General features: G+C 43.0%; 1 protein-coding gene across 2 annotated transcripts in view; it reads left to right on the forward strand.

The window, feature by feature from the left end:
• Window positions 1-16,979, forward strand: part of KDM5A (lysine demethylase 5A) — a 52,449-nt gene that overhangs the window by 14,390 nt on the left and 21,080 nt on the right. For both annotated transcript variants that reach the window (XM_075855720.1, XM_075855719.1), the window contains exons 2-10: window positions 7,957-8,034; window positions 10,217-10,339; window positions 11,059-11,229; window positions 11,331-11,462; window positions 11,759-11,861; window positions 14,764-14,852; window positions 15,758-15,916; window positions 16,577-16,696; window positions 16,782-16,940. In XM_075855720.1, the coding sequence (XP_075711835.1) occupies window positions 7,957-8,034; window positions 10,217-10,339; window positions 11,059-11,229; window positions 11,331-11,462; window positions 11,759-11,861; window positions 14,764-14,852; window positions 15,758-15,916; window positions 16,577-16,696; window positions 16,782-16,940 (1,134 nt within the window). The remainder of the gene's footprint in view (window positions 1-7,956; window positions 8,035-10,216; window positions 10,340-11,058; window positions 11,230-11,330; window positions 11,463-11,758; window positions 11,862-14,763; window positions 14,853-15,757; window positions 15,917-16,576; window positions 16,697-16,781; window positions 16,941-16,979) is intronic.

Below are 16,979 nucleotides of genomic sequence, written 5' to 3' on the forward strand. Positions count from 1 at the left end.
GCTCCTCTTATAACACTCCAGTACTATTATATCCTCCAGAGACATTACATCATATGTGACTGATATCAGCCGCTCCTCTTATAACACTCCAGTACTATTATATCCTCCAGAGACATTACATCATATGTGACTGATATCAGCCGCTCCTCTTATATCACTCCAGTACTATTATATCCTCCAGACATTACATCATGTGTGACTGATATCAGCCGCTCCTCTTATATCACTCCAGCACTATTATATCCTCCAGAGACATTACATCATATGTGACTGATATCAGGCGCTCCTCTTATATCACTCCAGCACTATTATATCCTCCAGAGACATTACATCATATGTGTGACTGATATCAGACGCTCCTCTTATATCACTCCAGTACTATTATATCCTCCAGAGACATTACATCATGTGACTGATATCAGCCGCTCCTCTTATAACACTCCAGTACTATTATATCCTCCAGAGACATTACATCATATGTGTGACTGATATCAGCCGCTCCTCTTATATCACTCCAGTACTATTATATCCTCTAGACATTACATCATGTGTGACTGATATCAGCCGCTCCTCTTATATCACTCCAGCACTATTATATCCTCCAGAGACATTACATCATATGTGACTGATATCAGCCGCTCCTCTTATATCACTCCAGCACTATTATATCCTCCAGAGACATTACATCATATGTGTGACTGATATCAGCCGCTCCTCTTATATCACTCCAGTACTATTATATCCTCCAGAGACATTACATCATATGTGTGACTGATATCAGCCGCTCCTCTTATAACACTCCAGTACTATTATATCCTCCAGAGACATTACATCATATGTGACTGATATCAGCCGCTCCTCTTATATCACTCCAGTACTATTATATCCTCCAGAGACATTACATCATATGTGACTGATATCAGCCGCTCCTCTAACACTCCAGTACTATTATATCCTCCAGACATTACATCATATGTGTGACTGATATCAGCCGCTCCTCTTATATCACTCCAGCACTATTATATCCCCCAGAGACATTACATCATATGTGTGACTGATATCAGCCGCTCCTCTTATATCACTCCAGTACTATTATATCCTCCAGAGACATTACATCATGTGACTGATATCAGCCGCTCCTCTTATAACACTCCAGTACTATTATATCCTCCAGAGACATTACATCATATGTGTGACTGATATCAGCCGCTCCTCTTATATCACTCCAGTACTATTATATCCTCCAGAGACATTACATCATATATGTGACTGATATCAGCCGCTCCTCTTATAACACTCCAGCACTATTATATCCTCCAGAGACATTACATCATATGTGACTGATATCAGCCGCTCCTCTTATATCACTCCAGCACTATTATATCCTCCAGAGACATTACATCATATGTGTGACTGATATCAGCCGCTCCTCTTATATCACTCCAGTACTATTATATCCTCCAGAGACATTACATCATATGTGACTGATATCAGCCGCTCCTCTTATATCACTCCAGCACTATTATATCCTCCAGAGACATTACATCATATGTGACTGATATCAGCCGCTCCTCTTATATCACTCCAGCACTATTATATCCTCCAGAGACATTACATCATATGTGTGACTGATGTCAGCCGCGCCTCTTTTAACACTCCAGTACTATTATATCCCCCAGAGACATTACATCATATGTGTGACTGATATCAGCCGCTCCTCTTATATCACTCCAGTACTATTATATCCTCCAGAGACATTACATCATATGTGACTGATATCAGCCGCTCCTCTTATATCACTCCAGTACTATTATATCCTCTAGACATTACATCATGTGTGACTGATATCAGCCGCTCCTCTTATATCACTCCAGCACTATTATATCCTCCAGAGACATTACATCATATGTGTGACTGATATCAGCCGCTCCTCTTATAACACTCCAGTACTATTATATCCCCCAGAGACATTACATCATATGTGTGACTGATATCAGCCGCTCTTATATCACTCCAGTACTATTATATCCTCCAGAGACATTACATCATATGTGACTGATATCAGCCGCTCCTCTTATATCACTCCAGTACTATTATATCCTCTAGACATTACATCATGTGTGACTGATATCAGCCGCTCCTCTTATATCACTCCAGCACTATTATATCCTCCAGAGACATTACATCATATGTGACTGATATCAGCCGCTCCTCTTATATCACTCCAGCACTATTATATCCTCCAGAGACATTACATCATATGTGTGACTGATATCAGCCGCTCCTCTAACACTCCAGTACTATTATATCCCCCAGAGACATTACATCATATGTGTGACTGATATCAGCCGCTCCTCTTATATCACTCCAGTACTATTATATCCTCCAGAGACATTACATCATATGTGACTGATATCAGCCGCTTCTCTTATAACACTCCAGTACTATTATATCCCCCAGAGACATTACATCATATGTGTGACTGATATCAGCCGCTCCTCTTATAACACTCCAGCACTATTATATCCTCTAGACATTACATCATGTGTGACTGATATCAGCCGCTCCTCTTATATCACTCCAGCACTATTATATCCTCCAGAGACATTACATCATATGTGTGACTGATATCAGCCGCTCCTCTTATATCACTCCAGTACTATTATATCCACCAGAGACATTACATCATATGTGTGACTGATATCAGCCGCTCCTCTTATATCACTCCAGTACTATTATATCCACCAGAGACATTACATCATCTGTGTGACTGATATCAGCCGCTCCTCTTATAACACTCCAGTACTATTATATCCTCCAGAGACATTACATCATCTGTGTGACTGATATCAGCCGCTCCTCTTATCACTCCAGTACTATTATATCCTCCAGAGACATTACATCATATGTGACTGATATCAGCCGCTCCTCTTATAACACTCCAGTACTATTATATCCTCCAGAGACATTACATCATATGTGACTGATATCAGCCGCTCCTCTTATATCACTCCAGTACTATTATATCCCCCAGAGACATTACATCATATGTGTGACTGATATCAGCCGCTCCTCTTATAACACTCCAGTACTATTATATCCTCCAGAGACATTACATCATATGTGACTGATATCAGCCGCTCCTCTTATTACACTCCAGTACTATTATATCCTCCAGAGACATTACATCATATATGTGACTGATATCAGCCGCTCCTCTTATATCACTCCAGTACTATTATATCCTCCAGAGACATTACATCATATGTGACTGATATCAGCCGCTCCTCTTATTACACTCCAGTACTATTATATCCTCCAGAGACATTACATCATATATGTGACTGATATCAGCCGCTCCTCTTATAACACTCCAGTACTATTATATCCTCCTGACATTACATCATATGTGTGACTGATATCAGCCGCTCCTCTTATATCACTCCAGCACTATTATATCCTCCAGACATTACATCATATGTGTGACTGATATCAGCCGCTCCTCTTATATCACTCCAGCACTATTATATCCTCCAGAGACATTACATCATATGTGTGACTGATATCAGCCGCTCCTCTTATATCACTCCAGTACTATTATATCCTCCAGAGACATTACATCATATGTGACTGATATCAGCCGCTCCTCTTATATCACTCCAGTACTATTATATCCTCCAGAGACATTACATCATATGTGTGACTGATATCAGCTGCTCCTCTTATAACACTCCAGCACTATTATATCCTCCAGAGACATTACATCATATATGTGACTGATATCAGCCGCTCCTCTTATAACACTCCAGTACTATTATATCCTCCAGAGACATTACATCATATGTGTGACTGATATCAGCCGCTCCTCTTATATCACTCCAGCACTATTATATCCTCCAGAGACATTACATCATATGTGTGACTGATATCAGCCGCTCCTCCTATAACACTCCAGCACTATTATATCCTCCAGAGACATTACATCATATGTGACTGATATCAGCCGCTCCTCTTATATCACTCCAGCACTATTATATCCTCCCGAGACATTACATCATATGTGACTGATATCAGCCGCTCCTCTTATAACACTCCAGTACTATTATATCCTCCAGAGACATTACATCATATGTGACTGATATCAGCCGCTCCTCTTATAACACTCCAGTACTATTATATCCTCCAGAGACATTACATTACATGTGTGACTGATATCAGCCGCTCCTCTTATATCACTCCAGCACTATTATATCCTCCAGAGACATTACATCATATGTGTGACTGATATCAGCCGCTCCTCTTATATCCTCCAGAGACATTACATCATATGTGACTGATATCAGCCGCTCCTCTTATATCACTCCAGTACTATTACATCCTCCAGAGACATTACATCGTGTGTGACTGATATCAGCCGCTCCTCTTATATCACTCCAGCACTATTATATCCTCCAGAGACATTACATCATATGTGACTGATATCAGCCGCTCCTCTTATAACACTCCAGTACTATTATATCCTCCAGAGACATTACATCATATGTGACTGATATCAGCCGCTCCTCTTATATCACTCCAGTACTATTATATCCTCCAGAGACATTACATCATATGTGACTGATATCAGCCGCTCCTCTTATATCACTCCAGCACTATTATATCCTCCAGAGACATTACATCATGTGTGACTGATATCAGCCGCTGCTCTTATATCACTCCAGTACTATTATATCCTCCAGAGACATTACACCATATGTGACTGATATCAGCCGCTCCTCTTATAACACTCCAGTACTATTATATCCCCCAGAGACATTACATCATATGTGACTGATATCAGCCGCTCCTCTTATATCACTCCAGTACTATTATATCCTCCAGAGACATTACATCATATGTGTGACTGATATCAGCCGCTCCTCTTATATCACTCCAGCACTATTATATCCTCCAGAGACATTACATCATATGTGACTGATATCAGCCGCTCCTCTTATATCACTCCAGTACTATTATATCCTCCAGAGACATTACATCATATGTGACTGATATCAGCCGCTCCTCTTATATCACTCCAGTACTATTATATCCTCCAGAGACATTACATCATATGTGTGACTGATATCAGCCGCTCCTCTTATAACACTCCAGTACTATTATATCCTCCAGAGACATTACATCATATGTGTGACTGATATCAGCCGCTCCTCTTATATCACTCCAGTACTATTATATCCTCCAGAGACATTACATCATATGTGACTGATATCAGCCGCTCCTCTTATATCACTCCAGTACTATTATATCCTCCAGAGACATTACATCATATGTGTGACTGATATCAGCCGCTCCTCTTATATCACTCCAGTACTATTATATCCTCCAGAGACATTACATCATATGTGACTGATATCAGCCGCTCCTCTTATATCACTCCAGTACTATTATATCCTCCAGAGACATTACATCATATGTGTGACTGATATCAGCCGCTCCTCTTATAACACTCCAGTACTATTATATCCTCCAGAGACATTACATCATATGTGACTGATATCAGCCGCTCCTCTTATATCACTCCAGTACTATTATATCCTCCAGAGACATTACATCATATGTGTGACTGATATCAGCCGCTCCTCTTATAACACTCCAGTACTATTATATCCTCCAGAGACATTACATCATATGTGACTGATATCAGCCGCTCCTCTTATATCACTCCAGTACTATTATATCCTCCAGAGACATTACATCATATGTGACTGATATCAGCCGCTCCTCTTATAACACTCCAGTACTATTATATCCTCCTGACATTACATCATATGTGTGACTGATATCAGCCGCTCCTCTTATATCACTCCAGCACTATTATATCCTCCAGACATTACATCATATGTGTGACTGATATCAGCCGCTCCTCTTATATCACTCCAGCACTATTATATCCTCCAGAGACATTACATCATATGTGTGACTGATATCAGCCGCTCCTCTTATATCACTCCAGTACTATTATATCCTCCAGAGACATTACATCATATGTGACTGATATCAGCCGCTCCTCTTATATCACTCCAGTACTATTATATCCTCCAGAGACATTACATCATATGTGTGACTGATATCAGCCGCTCCTCTTATAACACTCCAGTACTATTATATCCTCCAGAGACATTACATCATATGTGACTGATATCAGCCGCTCCTCTTATATCACTCCAGTACTATTATATCCTCCAGAGACATTACATCATATGTGTGACTGATATCAGCCGCTCCTCTTATAACACTCCAGTACTATTATATCCTCCAGAGACATTACATCATATGTGACTGATATCAGCCGCTCCTCTTATATCACTCCAGTACTATTATATCCTCCAGAGACATTACATCATATGTGACTGATATCAGCCGCTCCTCTTATAACACTCCAGTACTATTATATCCTCCTGACATTACATCATATGTGTGACTGATATCAGCCGCTCCTCTTATATCACTCCAGCACTATTATATCCTCCAGACATTACATCATATGTGTGACTGATATCAGCCGCTCCTCTTATATCACTCCAGCACTATTATATCCTCCAGAGACATTACATCATATATGTGACTGATATCAGCCGCTCCTCTTATAACACTCCAGTACTATTATATCCTCCAGAGACATTACATCATATGTGACTGATATCAGCCGCTCCTCTTATATCACTCCAGTACTATTATATCCTCCAGAGACATTACATCATGTGTGACTGATATCAGCCGCTCCTCTTATATCACTCCAGTACTATTATATCCTCCAGAGACATTACATCATATGTGTGACTGATATCAGCCGCTCCTCTTATATCACTCCAGCACTATTATATCCTCCAGAGACATTACATCATATATGTGACTGATATCAGCCGCTCCTCTTATATCACTCCAGTACTATTATATCCTCCAGAGACATTACATCATATGTGACTGATATCAGCCGCTCCTCTTATAACACTCCAGTACCATTATATCCTCCAGAGACATTACATCATATGTGACTGATATCAGCCGCTCCTCTTATATCACTCCAGTACTATTATATCCTCCAGAGACATTACATCATATGTGTGACTGATATCAGCCGCTCCTCTTATATCACTCCAGTACTATTATATCCTCCAGAGACATTACATCATATGTGTGACTGATATCAGCCGCTCCTCTTATATCACTCCAGTACTATTATATCCTCCAGAGACATTACATCATATGTGTGACTGATATCAGCCGCTCCTCTTATATCACTCCAGTACTATTATATCCCCCAGAGACATTACATCATATGTGACTGATATCAGCCGCTCCTCTTATATCACTCCAGTACTATTATATCCTCCAGAGACATTACATCATATGTGTGACTGATATCAGCCGCTCCTCTGTATAATGTGTGTGTCTGCTCTTTTCGGTTAGTGGCTCTCTGAGTGCGTCTTGCCTTGCGGCCGGTGCGTGTATAATGGGGCATTGTTTGTGCTGACAGATGATATTTATCAGAGGGATTTTACACAATTGATTTGCTGAATCTTCCTGTAATATAAATGCAGTGAGCCACTAAAAACATTATTATTGGTGCCAAGATTCAGGCTCGTGACCCTTCGCTGTGAGGCGCCTCCTTCAGACAACTCCACAAATTAAAACCTCTTCAATCCCAAATTAATGGGATCTGATAACTGTCCGATTATATATTTTGGGATTATCGGATGGTCAAAGAATAGAATGTCAAATTAGTTTTCTACCATGAGTTTCCTTTTCGGTTTTCTTTGCTCGCTCTTCTTCTTTTTGTTGAGTTTCCACGTTATATCGTAGTTCTGTGCTGCATTTCTGGATTATTGGATTCCGGATTAAAGGAGTGTTACTGCATTTATTCGATTACTGATGAATTTCCTCCTCTCTTTTCAGGACTGGCAGCCTCCTTTTGCCTGCGATGTGAAAAGCTTCTGTTTTACTCCCCGGGTGCAGCGTCTGAATGAGCTGGAGGTGAGATCTTCCGATATTACGGCGTTGAACGTCTGTCTTGTTTACGATGGATCTGATCTCGTAACGTCTTTTACTGATCGGATTAGTATGTGCTCTGTTTCTGCGGCGTTACTCCTAGAGATTGTGCTCGTGTCCTGGTCCGCCGTGTCCTGGTCCGCCGTGTCCTGGTCCGCCGTGTCCTGGTCCGCCGTGGACAACATTATTCTGTTGCTGCGCTGCCCCCTCAATGTAGAAACCTCATAAACCTCCCCGATCAGCTGTTTTTTATCGATGGCCGATCCTTAGGATAGATCATCAATATCCGATCGGTGGGGGTCCGATTCCCGGCAAACTCCTTTTCACTGTGGTCGTGTAGTGAAGAGGACGGGGGATGGGGGCCACATTTTTCACCTCTCCACAGGATGTCCAACATCTTTAAAAATGTGAAAAAAAAACCATACAAAAATCGTATTCCTGTCCCGCATGACAAGACTTCCTTTACTTCGGCCCTGTTATCAGGGACTCCAGACCACATAACATCCCATTAAAGTAAAAATCCACTTTCCTAGCACAGGTAACCAAACAAAGGGATCTAATGAATTATTATGGAGCCCGGTGTCCCTATGAGAACACTGAGATGACCGCACAGAAACAGGAAGTGTTGCCATGGGGACACAGGATGAGCGGCTCTTTTTGCTGGTGTAAGCAGGATAGTGCAGGACAGGAATAAGTTTTGTGTTCACTTTTTCACACGCCGAAGGGCATTTAAAGGGGTTGTCTAGCGGATAAAAAGTAAGTTTAAACCAGCTCACCATAATGTGCACAACTAAAAAATAAAAAGGCCGTACACCCGTCACCGCTCCAATTCCGATGCCGCCCAGTCCTCTGCCGGTCTCTACTACTTGCTGCAGCGATGACCTTCTGACACACAGCAGCCAATCACTGGCCAGCGGTCACATGAACGTGTGTAGGGAACATGACAAACCCCATTGTGGTCTGTCATGTGTCAGAGGTGCCTGTTGTATGATCGATGCGGCACGACGTCCTGCGCGGGTGTGAACAGAGCCTAAATGCAGCTCCGGACAGTTATTGCTACAGATTAAGTTACCTCATCCCCTTGATGCTCATTTATCGTCTGTTTCTCAGCATATATAGAAGGTGATCTGTACTTGTCACGAGGCTGGAAGAGGCCGCTGTAGATATGTCACGTGGCTTCTGTGGAGCCAGAGAACTCCCACAAGTTTTATACAAATGTATCTTAAAATGTGGAAAAAACAAAAACGCCTTAATCTTATGCGGATCTGTCAGAGACGAATGTCATAGGCCTGCCATGAAAAGAGCTACTCTGTTGTGTCCCCATGACAACACTTCCACAGTTTTCTGTGGCGGTTAAGAGTTGTCACAGGATCATTGTGTGGAATGGCCACATCCTAAATGACTTAAATATTAGCAGATCTGGCTCCACATAATTTCCCTATGACAACATGGAACTGGTAGCACACAGTGGTTGAAGAGTTGTCATAGGGACACATACACAGGAGGCCTTAATTTTTTTTAATTATTGTATTCCCTCTTTATACTTTTATTATCTCCAGTAGACAGATTTTCTGTGACCGTGTCCCTAAGGCTAGGGCTGCACTGCAAATCTGGTTGCGTCACAGGCCATACGTCCCCGGTAATGTACGTCAATGTGGACACGTTGCGACCCACGGCTCGCTGCAACCACGACACGACAGTCGCGAGAAAAACGAACCTGCTGAATTTTTTTGCGACTGTCGTGTTGCAGGTCACAAGGCGGCAACATTGACTATCATTGGCGCAGCGATCTGTGTCGTGTCCAAAGTCGCCGTGTAGCCCTAGCTTTAAAGGAGACCTGTCAACCGGAATGGATACCCCAACAACGACATTAGTGGGTGCAAACTATGAAACTCCTGCTTCAAAGGGGTCTGAGATGTGAAGCGAGTCCTAGTCAAGAGGGTCACCCCGCGGGCTCATTATCATTAGTGCCCAACATTTTCTGCCCTTGATGGGCTTTGTTGCGCCTGCTAATTGCTGTTAGGACATCGGAGATTACAGACCAATATCCGAAGTGTCATCTTTCACTTGTAAATTCCCTTTTAGAGATTTCTGCTGCAGGAAAATCAATCTCAGCTGCTCTTGTAAAATAGAAAGCACCAAAAATAACTCCTGTCCTGATTCCTAGGCTATGACCCGCGTGAAGCTTGACTTTCTGGATCAGCTGGCAAAGTTCTGGGAGCTGCAAGGATCAACGCTCAGGATCCCGGTGGTGGATCGCAGGCTCCTCGATTTGTATGCACTGAGTAAGGTGAGGAACAGTAAACCTAGAAATGAATGAGAAAAATATTTTTTCTAACCTTGTCCAGGGTTAGAAAAAAATGCTCTGCTTTCTTTCCAGAAACAGCACCACTGTCGTCCATGGGCTGTGCCCGGTATTGCACCTCAGCCCAATTCAATTGAAAGATGATGAGTCGCAATCCCAGATGCAACCCTTGGACATCATGGCCGCTGTTTCTGGAATAATGCAAACCTTTTGATGTAATAAAAACTCCTACAACTTTCTAATACACATGAAACCTCATTATCAAATTTGTCTAAAAGTAAAACTGGCCTTGTTGCCCATAGCAACCCATCACAGCGCAGCTTTCCAGATCCGTGTAAGAAATGAAAACTGAGCTCTGATTTGTTGCTCTGGGCAACATGGCCAGTTTTATCATTTTAATACCGCATGTGTTTTAATTGCTCACCATTTTCAAGATCTCTACTTTCTGTCATTGACTTGAATCAAGAGCGGTGTAAACAAGAATGTTCCCATTCACTGACAGCAATCAAAGCTCTCAAACTGTGAGAAATGCAAACACATAGTATATTAATAAGATGCAGACTTTTTTATTTTTATACGATGATCAAGATTTATTGACAGAAGGCCGGGGCACCACTTTACATTTGAAATCAGTCCTGAGTGATCCCGAGTGTGTTCTTTTTTAGAAGAATTAAAGTTCCATTTACTCCTCCGTCACCTGGCAGGTTGTTTCCAGTGAAGGAGGCTTTGACATCATTAGCAAGGAGAAGAAATGGTCAAGAGTGGGCAGCCGCCTGGGTTACGTCTCCGGAAAGGGCACGGGGTCTCTACTGAAGACACATTATGAGCGAATTCTATACCCCTATGAACTCTTCCAGTCTGGGATCAGCCTCATGGTGAGTCGACACACACATGATCTCACCGCACCTTCACCTATAACAGACGTCACGTGATTATTAACTTCCCAGCTCCGTTCTCTTTGATCTTCCCCATTCAGGGCATCCAGAAACCAAATTTGAAAGTTGAGGAGAAAGTGGAAGTGGCGGATCCATATGAAGACACCAAAGACGCTGCAAGAACTGAGAAGACAAACATTCCCTTGAAGAGATCCCGGCGAATCAAGTCTGAGGTGCGATTTTAGTTTTTTCTTATCTGTACGGCATAGCAGTATTAGTCATAAATAAAAATGTTTCCTACCGCTGACAACAAGCAGAGATGTTGCATACGGTAAGATCTTTTTAACACCGCGTATTTTAGGAAGTTGCAGAACTTTTCATTGTACACTGACTGAGCTTTATTTACATAGGACTGGCTGACTCTATTAATACATTTCAGATTCCCCTACAGGCAGAGGAGTGGCCGTGTTACATTTAATTTAACCCCTGCAATCCACTGACTCACTGAATCTGTGTTGTTCTATTGCAGGAGTCTGTGGAGATCAGTAAAAGCCCAGAAGTGAAGAAGTTGCATGCCTTCGGAGCTACTACCAAGGTGATCGGGGTTGGCGACAGCGTTCAAGACAGAGCTGGTAAGACTGTGCTCACGCCTGGAGGTCATCCCTAATAAAATGCCTAAATGGACTAATGATAACGTCTGTCTTAAAGGGTAACTAAACCCCCACTGATCAAAACTTCTGACATGTCAAAAGTTTTTTAAATGTTTAGTTACCCTGAAAATTTAGTGAAACTTTGGGGAAAAAATTGGGATCTTGGTTCCTTGTACCCCTCAAAGTTATTTGTTTACCTCACAAACCTCAAAATTGCGATACAGCCTCCTTTGCCAGGGATGATTATTCGAGTGACGTTTTCATGGGCTGCCTAAAGGCCCTTTTACACTGGCCAATTATCGGGCAAATGCTCATTCATAGAACGCTCATTCCCGATAACTGCCCCGTGTAATCAAGCAAACGCTCGTTCATCTGCTGATCGTATCGTTTTAAAAGTGTAAAATAATATGGTTGTCGGCAGCACGTCTCGGTGTGTAAACGGAGACGCGCTGCCGACATGATGATGTATGGGGACGAGCGATCGGAGTAATGAGAAAAAACACAGGTTTGACCCTGGGTAGTCAGCGGGTACAATATATAGTCAGAAAAGGAATGCCTGCAGGCAAACGAAACCCTATTTCCTGACCACCCAATAGATAATAGAGATAAAGTAAGAGTTAACAACTTTTATTAAGCTACGTGTAGCGAGACAAACTATACACATAAATTTTAAAAATTTCACTGCCACAGACCGAAGTCAGTATAACAGCTGGAGAACCCAGCCGAGTATCAGAAAATTGCGGTGTGTGCCGAGTGTCGGCAAACAGTCAGCACAAGGGCACCAGTGCCTCTATTCATATGATAGATCCGGCTGAGGCAGGGATTAAAATTTCATTACAGCCCCCCCCGACATGTTTCGCTACCTAGTAGCGTCCTCAGGGGTACACGGGGCTAGCCCCGTGTACCCCTGAGGACGCTACTAGGTAGCGAAACATGTCGGGGGGGCTGTAATGAAATTTTAATCCCTGCCTCAGCCGGATCTATCATGAATAGAGGCACTGGTGCCCTTGTGCTGACTGTTTGCCGACACTCGGCACACACCGCAATTTTCTGATACTCGGCTGGGTTCTCCAGCTGTTATACTGACTTCGGTCTGTGGCAGTGAAATTTTTAAAATTTATGTGTATAGTTTGTCTCGCTACACGTAGCTTAATAAAAGTTGTTAACTCTTACTTTATCTCTATTATCTATTGGGTGGTCAGGAAATAGGGTTTCGTTTGCCTGCAGGCATTCCTTTTCTGACTATCGGAGTAATGAGCACTCGTCACCATTCACAGCTCCTTGTGGCAGGAGCAAACGAGCTGTCTCGTTGTTAGGCGCTGGTTCACATGGCCCAGGACTGGCCATGTAAGAGGACCTTAAAGAGGCTCTGTCACCAGATTTTGCAACCCCTATCTCCTATTGCAGCAGATCGGCGCTGCAATGTAGATAAGAGTAACGTTTTTTGTTTTTTTTAAAAACGAGCATTTTTGGCCAAGTTATGACCATTTTTATATTTATGTAAATGAGGCTTTCTAAAGTACAACTGGGCGAGTTTAACGTTAAAGTACAACTGGGCGTGTATTGTGTATGTACAACTGGGCGTGTATTGTGTATGTACAACTGGGCGTGTATTGTGTATGTACAACTGGGCGTGTATTGTGTATGTACAACTGGGCGTGTATTGTGTATGTACAACTGGGCGTGTATTGTGTATGTACAACTGGGCGTGTATTGTGTATGTACAACTGGGCGTGTATTGTGTATGTACAACTGGGCGTGTATTGTGTATGTACAACTGGGCGTGTATTGTGTATGTACATCTGGGCGTGTTTACTTCTTTTACTAGCTGGGCGTTAGGAATGGGAGTGTATGATGCTGACGAATCAGCATCATCCACTTCTGTTCGTTAACACCCAGCTTCTGGCAGTGCAGACACACAGCGTGTTCTCGAGAGATAACGCTGTGACGTCACTCACTTCCTGCCCCAGGTCCTGCATCGTGTCGGCCACATCGGCACCAGAGGCTTCAGCTGATTCTGCAGCAGCATCAGCATTTGTAGGTAAGTAGCTACATCGACTTACGCCGATGCTGCTGCAGAATCAAATGTGGCCTCTGGTGCCGATGTGGCCAACACGATGCAGGACCTGGGGCAGGAAATGAGTGACGTCACAGCGTGATCTCTCGAGAACACGCTGTGTGTCTGCACTGCCAGAAGCTGGGTGTTAACGAACAGAAGTGGATGATGCTGATTCGTCAGCATCATACACTCCCATTCCTAACGCCCAGCTAGTAAAAGAAGTAAACACGCCCCGATGTACGCACATAATACACGCCCACTTGGACTTTTACTTTAAACACGCCCACTTGTACTTTAGACAGCCTCATTTGCATAAATACAAAAATGGTCATAACTTGGCCAAAAATGCTCGTTTTTTAAAAATAAAAATGTTACTGTAATCTACATTGCAGCGCCGATCACAGGCAATAGCAGATAGGGGCTGCAAAATCTGGTGACAGAGCCTCTTTAAGTCTATGTAGGAACAAGTTCCATCTGTTAATTGCTGGTAATGAGACATGCCGGCCAGCAGAGGGTGCTATCCTTATACAATATTCTTGCTGGAGGATGGTGGGGATTTTGGGATTAATGAAAACAGGTAAACAAAACTTTATGGGGGGAGGTGAAGGGCATCAAGACTCCCAGCAAAAGTAGAATTTGACTGTCAGCCAGTCATCGGGAGAAGTGGCAAAAGACAGCTGGTTGTCCAAACTAGAAAACCCATTTATTAGAGCAGATAAACACCCCAAGTCATGGCCCAGACTGCAGGAAGATTTCTTAACATGGCCCGGATGTATGTCTGTAAGTTTCTCAGGTTTCAGCTCACAAGGTCTTTTGCTGTTTCAGATGAACTGTTCAGGAAGAGGAAGAGTTCTAAGCTGGATGATTTTGGGATGCAGATGAGGCAGCGGAAGGGGGCGCTGTCGGTCAACTTTGTAAGTGCTGCGTTCCTAGCGTTAGTTATTATTTCCTCATATCTCCCGTACCGGCTGTTACATTTTAACCCCTTAATATTGCCTGGAATGAAAACCTGTTACAGCCTGAAATTGCTAATACATGCACTGTATGCTTCTGTTTTCTAAGAACAATCGCCTGTTTGTTTGCGCTGTGCTTTTAAAAGGGGCAGAAATAAAACAACCCGGGGCCAGATCACCAGAATGCTCACAACAGGAAAAGAGATGGGATTTATTTTTATTTTTTTTAGGGTGAGAGGGGGGATGGTAGTGACCCGCCAACTCCTGCAATGTTACGGTCATGATGTGAGGAGGGAAATGGAGTGGAGTGGGCACAGATAGCAGAAGACGCGGAATCTGCAGCAGCACAAAGTATTTCAGCAGAAGAGTATATGTATCTTGTGCTCGGTGGGGGGGGGGACCTGCCCAATCACAAGGTGTTAGGGAGGACCGGGCTGTATGTAGCCGGGATAAAGTCATGATGTGAAAGGAGAATGAAGAGAAGTTGGAGGCAGAGAAGTGTCCCCAACAGCACAGAGTATTTAAGAAGGTGTGAGCACTGTTCTGTCCACTCGTGATTGTGCTTGGAAGAACTTGGTTCTGTGTGAACGGGAGGAAATGAGAAACTGCAGGAATTGACTTGAAGATGCTGAAAAACTGTGGACATTGATGTCAAAAACCACTTCTGTAAGAAAAAGATTCACCATATTATTCTAATGACTTGCAGTTAGTGCATGTGCCCACAGGATGGCGCTGTCATATCATAACATTTGTGTTTGTCTGTTCATTAAATGTATTGAAAGTCCTTACATCTAAATCTATGAGTTTCTAGTATAAAAACCCCCGATATTTCTTTACACCCCGTCATTGCTCTTCTGTCCCTTCAGGTCGACCTGTACATTTGCCTATTTTGCGGCCGCGGTGACTGTGAGGAGAAATTACTGCTGTGTGACGGTTGTGACGACAGTTACCACACATTCTGTCTGATCCCACCTCTCCCAGAGGTACCCAAAGGAGACTGGCGCTGCCCAAAATGTATCGCTGAGGTAATTCTAGATGCGTGGCGGACCATCGGTCTATTCACTTGCAGCAGTCCCGTCTTAGTTTTTTATTTTGTATCCCTGATGCTCGGTTCTTCATTCTCGGGTAACTACTACAAAGTGGCTGAGCTTAGGGCAGTACAAATCAACCCTCAATTTAGTCAACGGCTTTAATTGGAACCTCCAGATTCTGCTGCTTCAGATATTTCTACATGGATGTAATGAGTGTTAAAAAATTGGGGGGCATAACTTGTTTCTACTTGTGTTGAATTTAGACGTTCACAGGCTTATTGGGGGACGGGAGCGACATCCTCTATGAGGGAGTTAAGTATTCGGATCAGCAGCCGTCACTTGTTTAGTCTTATTAGTGCTGCATTATCTGGATTTTAAAGGGGTCCGGGGATTGCCAGGGATCAGGAGGGGAAATGAAGCATCACACACCTACCGTTGAAATTCTATTAATAGGGTTAGAGGGCGCTGTAACGCTCCAATTTACTTTTGTTAATATTCTGATTGCTGATTTAGGGCCCGAGGCTGCAGGTTGCGTGTCCGTTTAACTTCGTATAATCCCATAGAACCATTCTTATATGGAAAACCGGATATGTAGATTAGCTTTTGCTGAATTCTTGTTTTATAAAGTATCCTTCTTTCCCCTGCTCCTGATAGGAATGCAGCAAGCCACGTGAAGCCTTTGGATTTGAGCAGGCTGTGAGGGAATACACTCTGCAAAGCTTCGGAGAGATGGCCGATAACTTCAAATCCGACTACTTCAATATGCCGGTACACGTAAGTACATACAGTTCTTCACTTTGCAGCTGTAAAGATCGTTATGTGAGTCTGGACCAAATCCTTGTTAATATTTCTGCCACAGATGGTGCCTACGGAGCTGGTGGAGAAGGAATTCTGGCGCCTGGTGTGCACCATTGAAGAGGATGTGATAGTGGAATACGGTGCTGACATTTCTTCTAGAGATTTTGGGAGCGGCTTCCCGACACTCGATAGCCGGAGGAAGCTGACACCCGATGAAGAGGTGAGGCAGATCTGCAGTATTTAACTCCTGAAGATGAGG

Source organism: Rhinoderma darwinii, chromosome 3 (genome assembly GCF_050947455.1).
Source record: "Rhinoderma darwinii isolate aRhiDar2 chromosome 3, aRhiDar2.hap1, whole genome shotgun sequence".
Classification (NCBI taxonomy): Eukaryota; Metazoa; Chordata; class Amphibia; order Anura; family Rhinodermatidae; genus Rhinoderma; species Rhinoderma darwinii.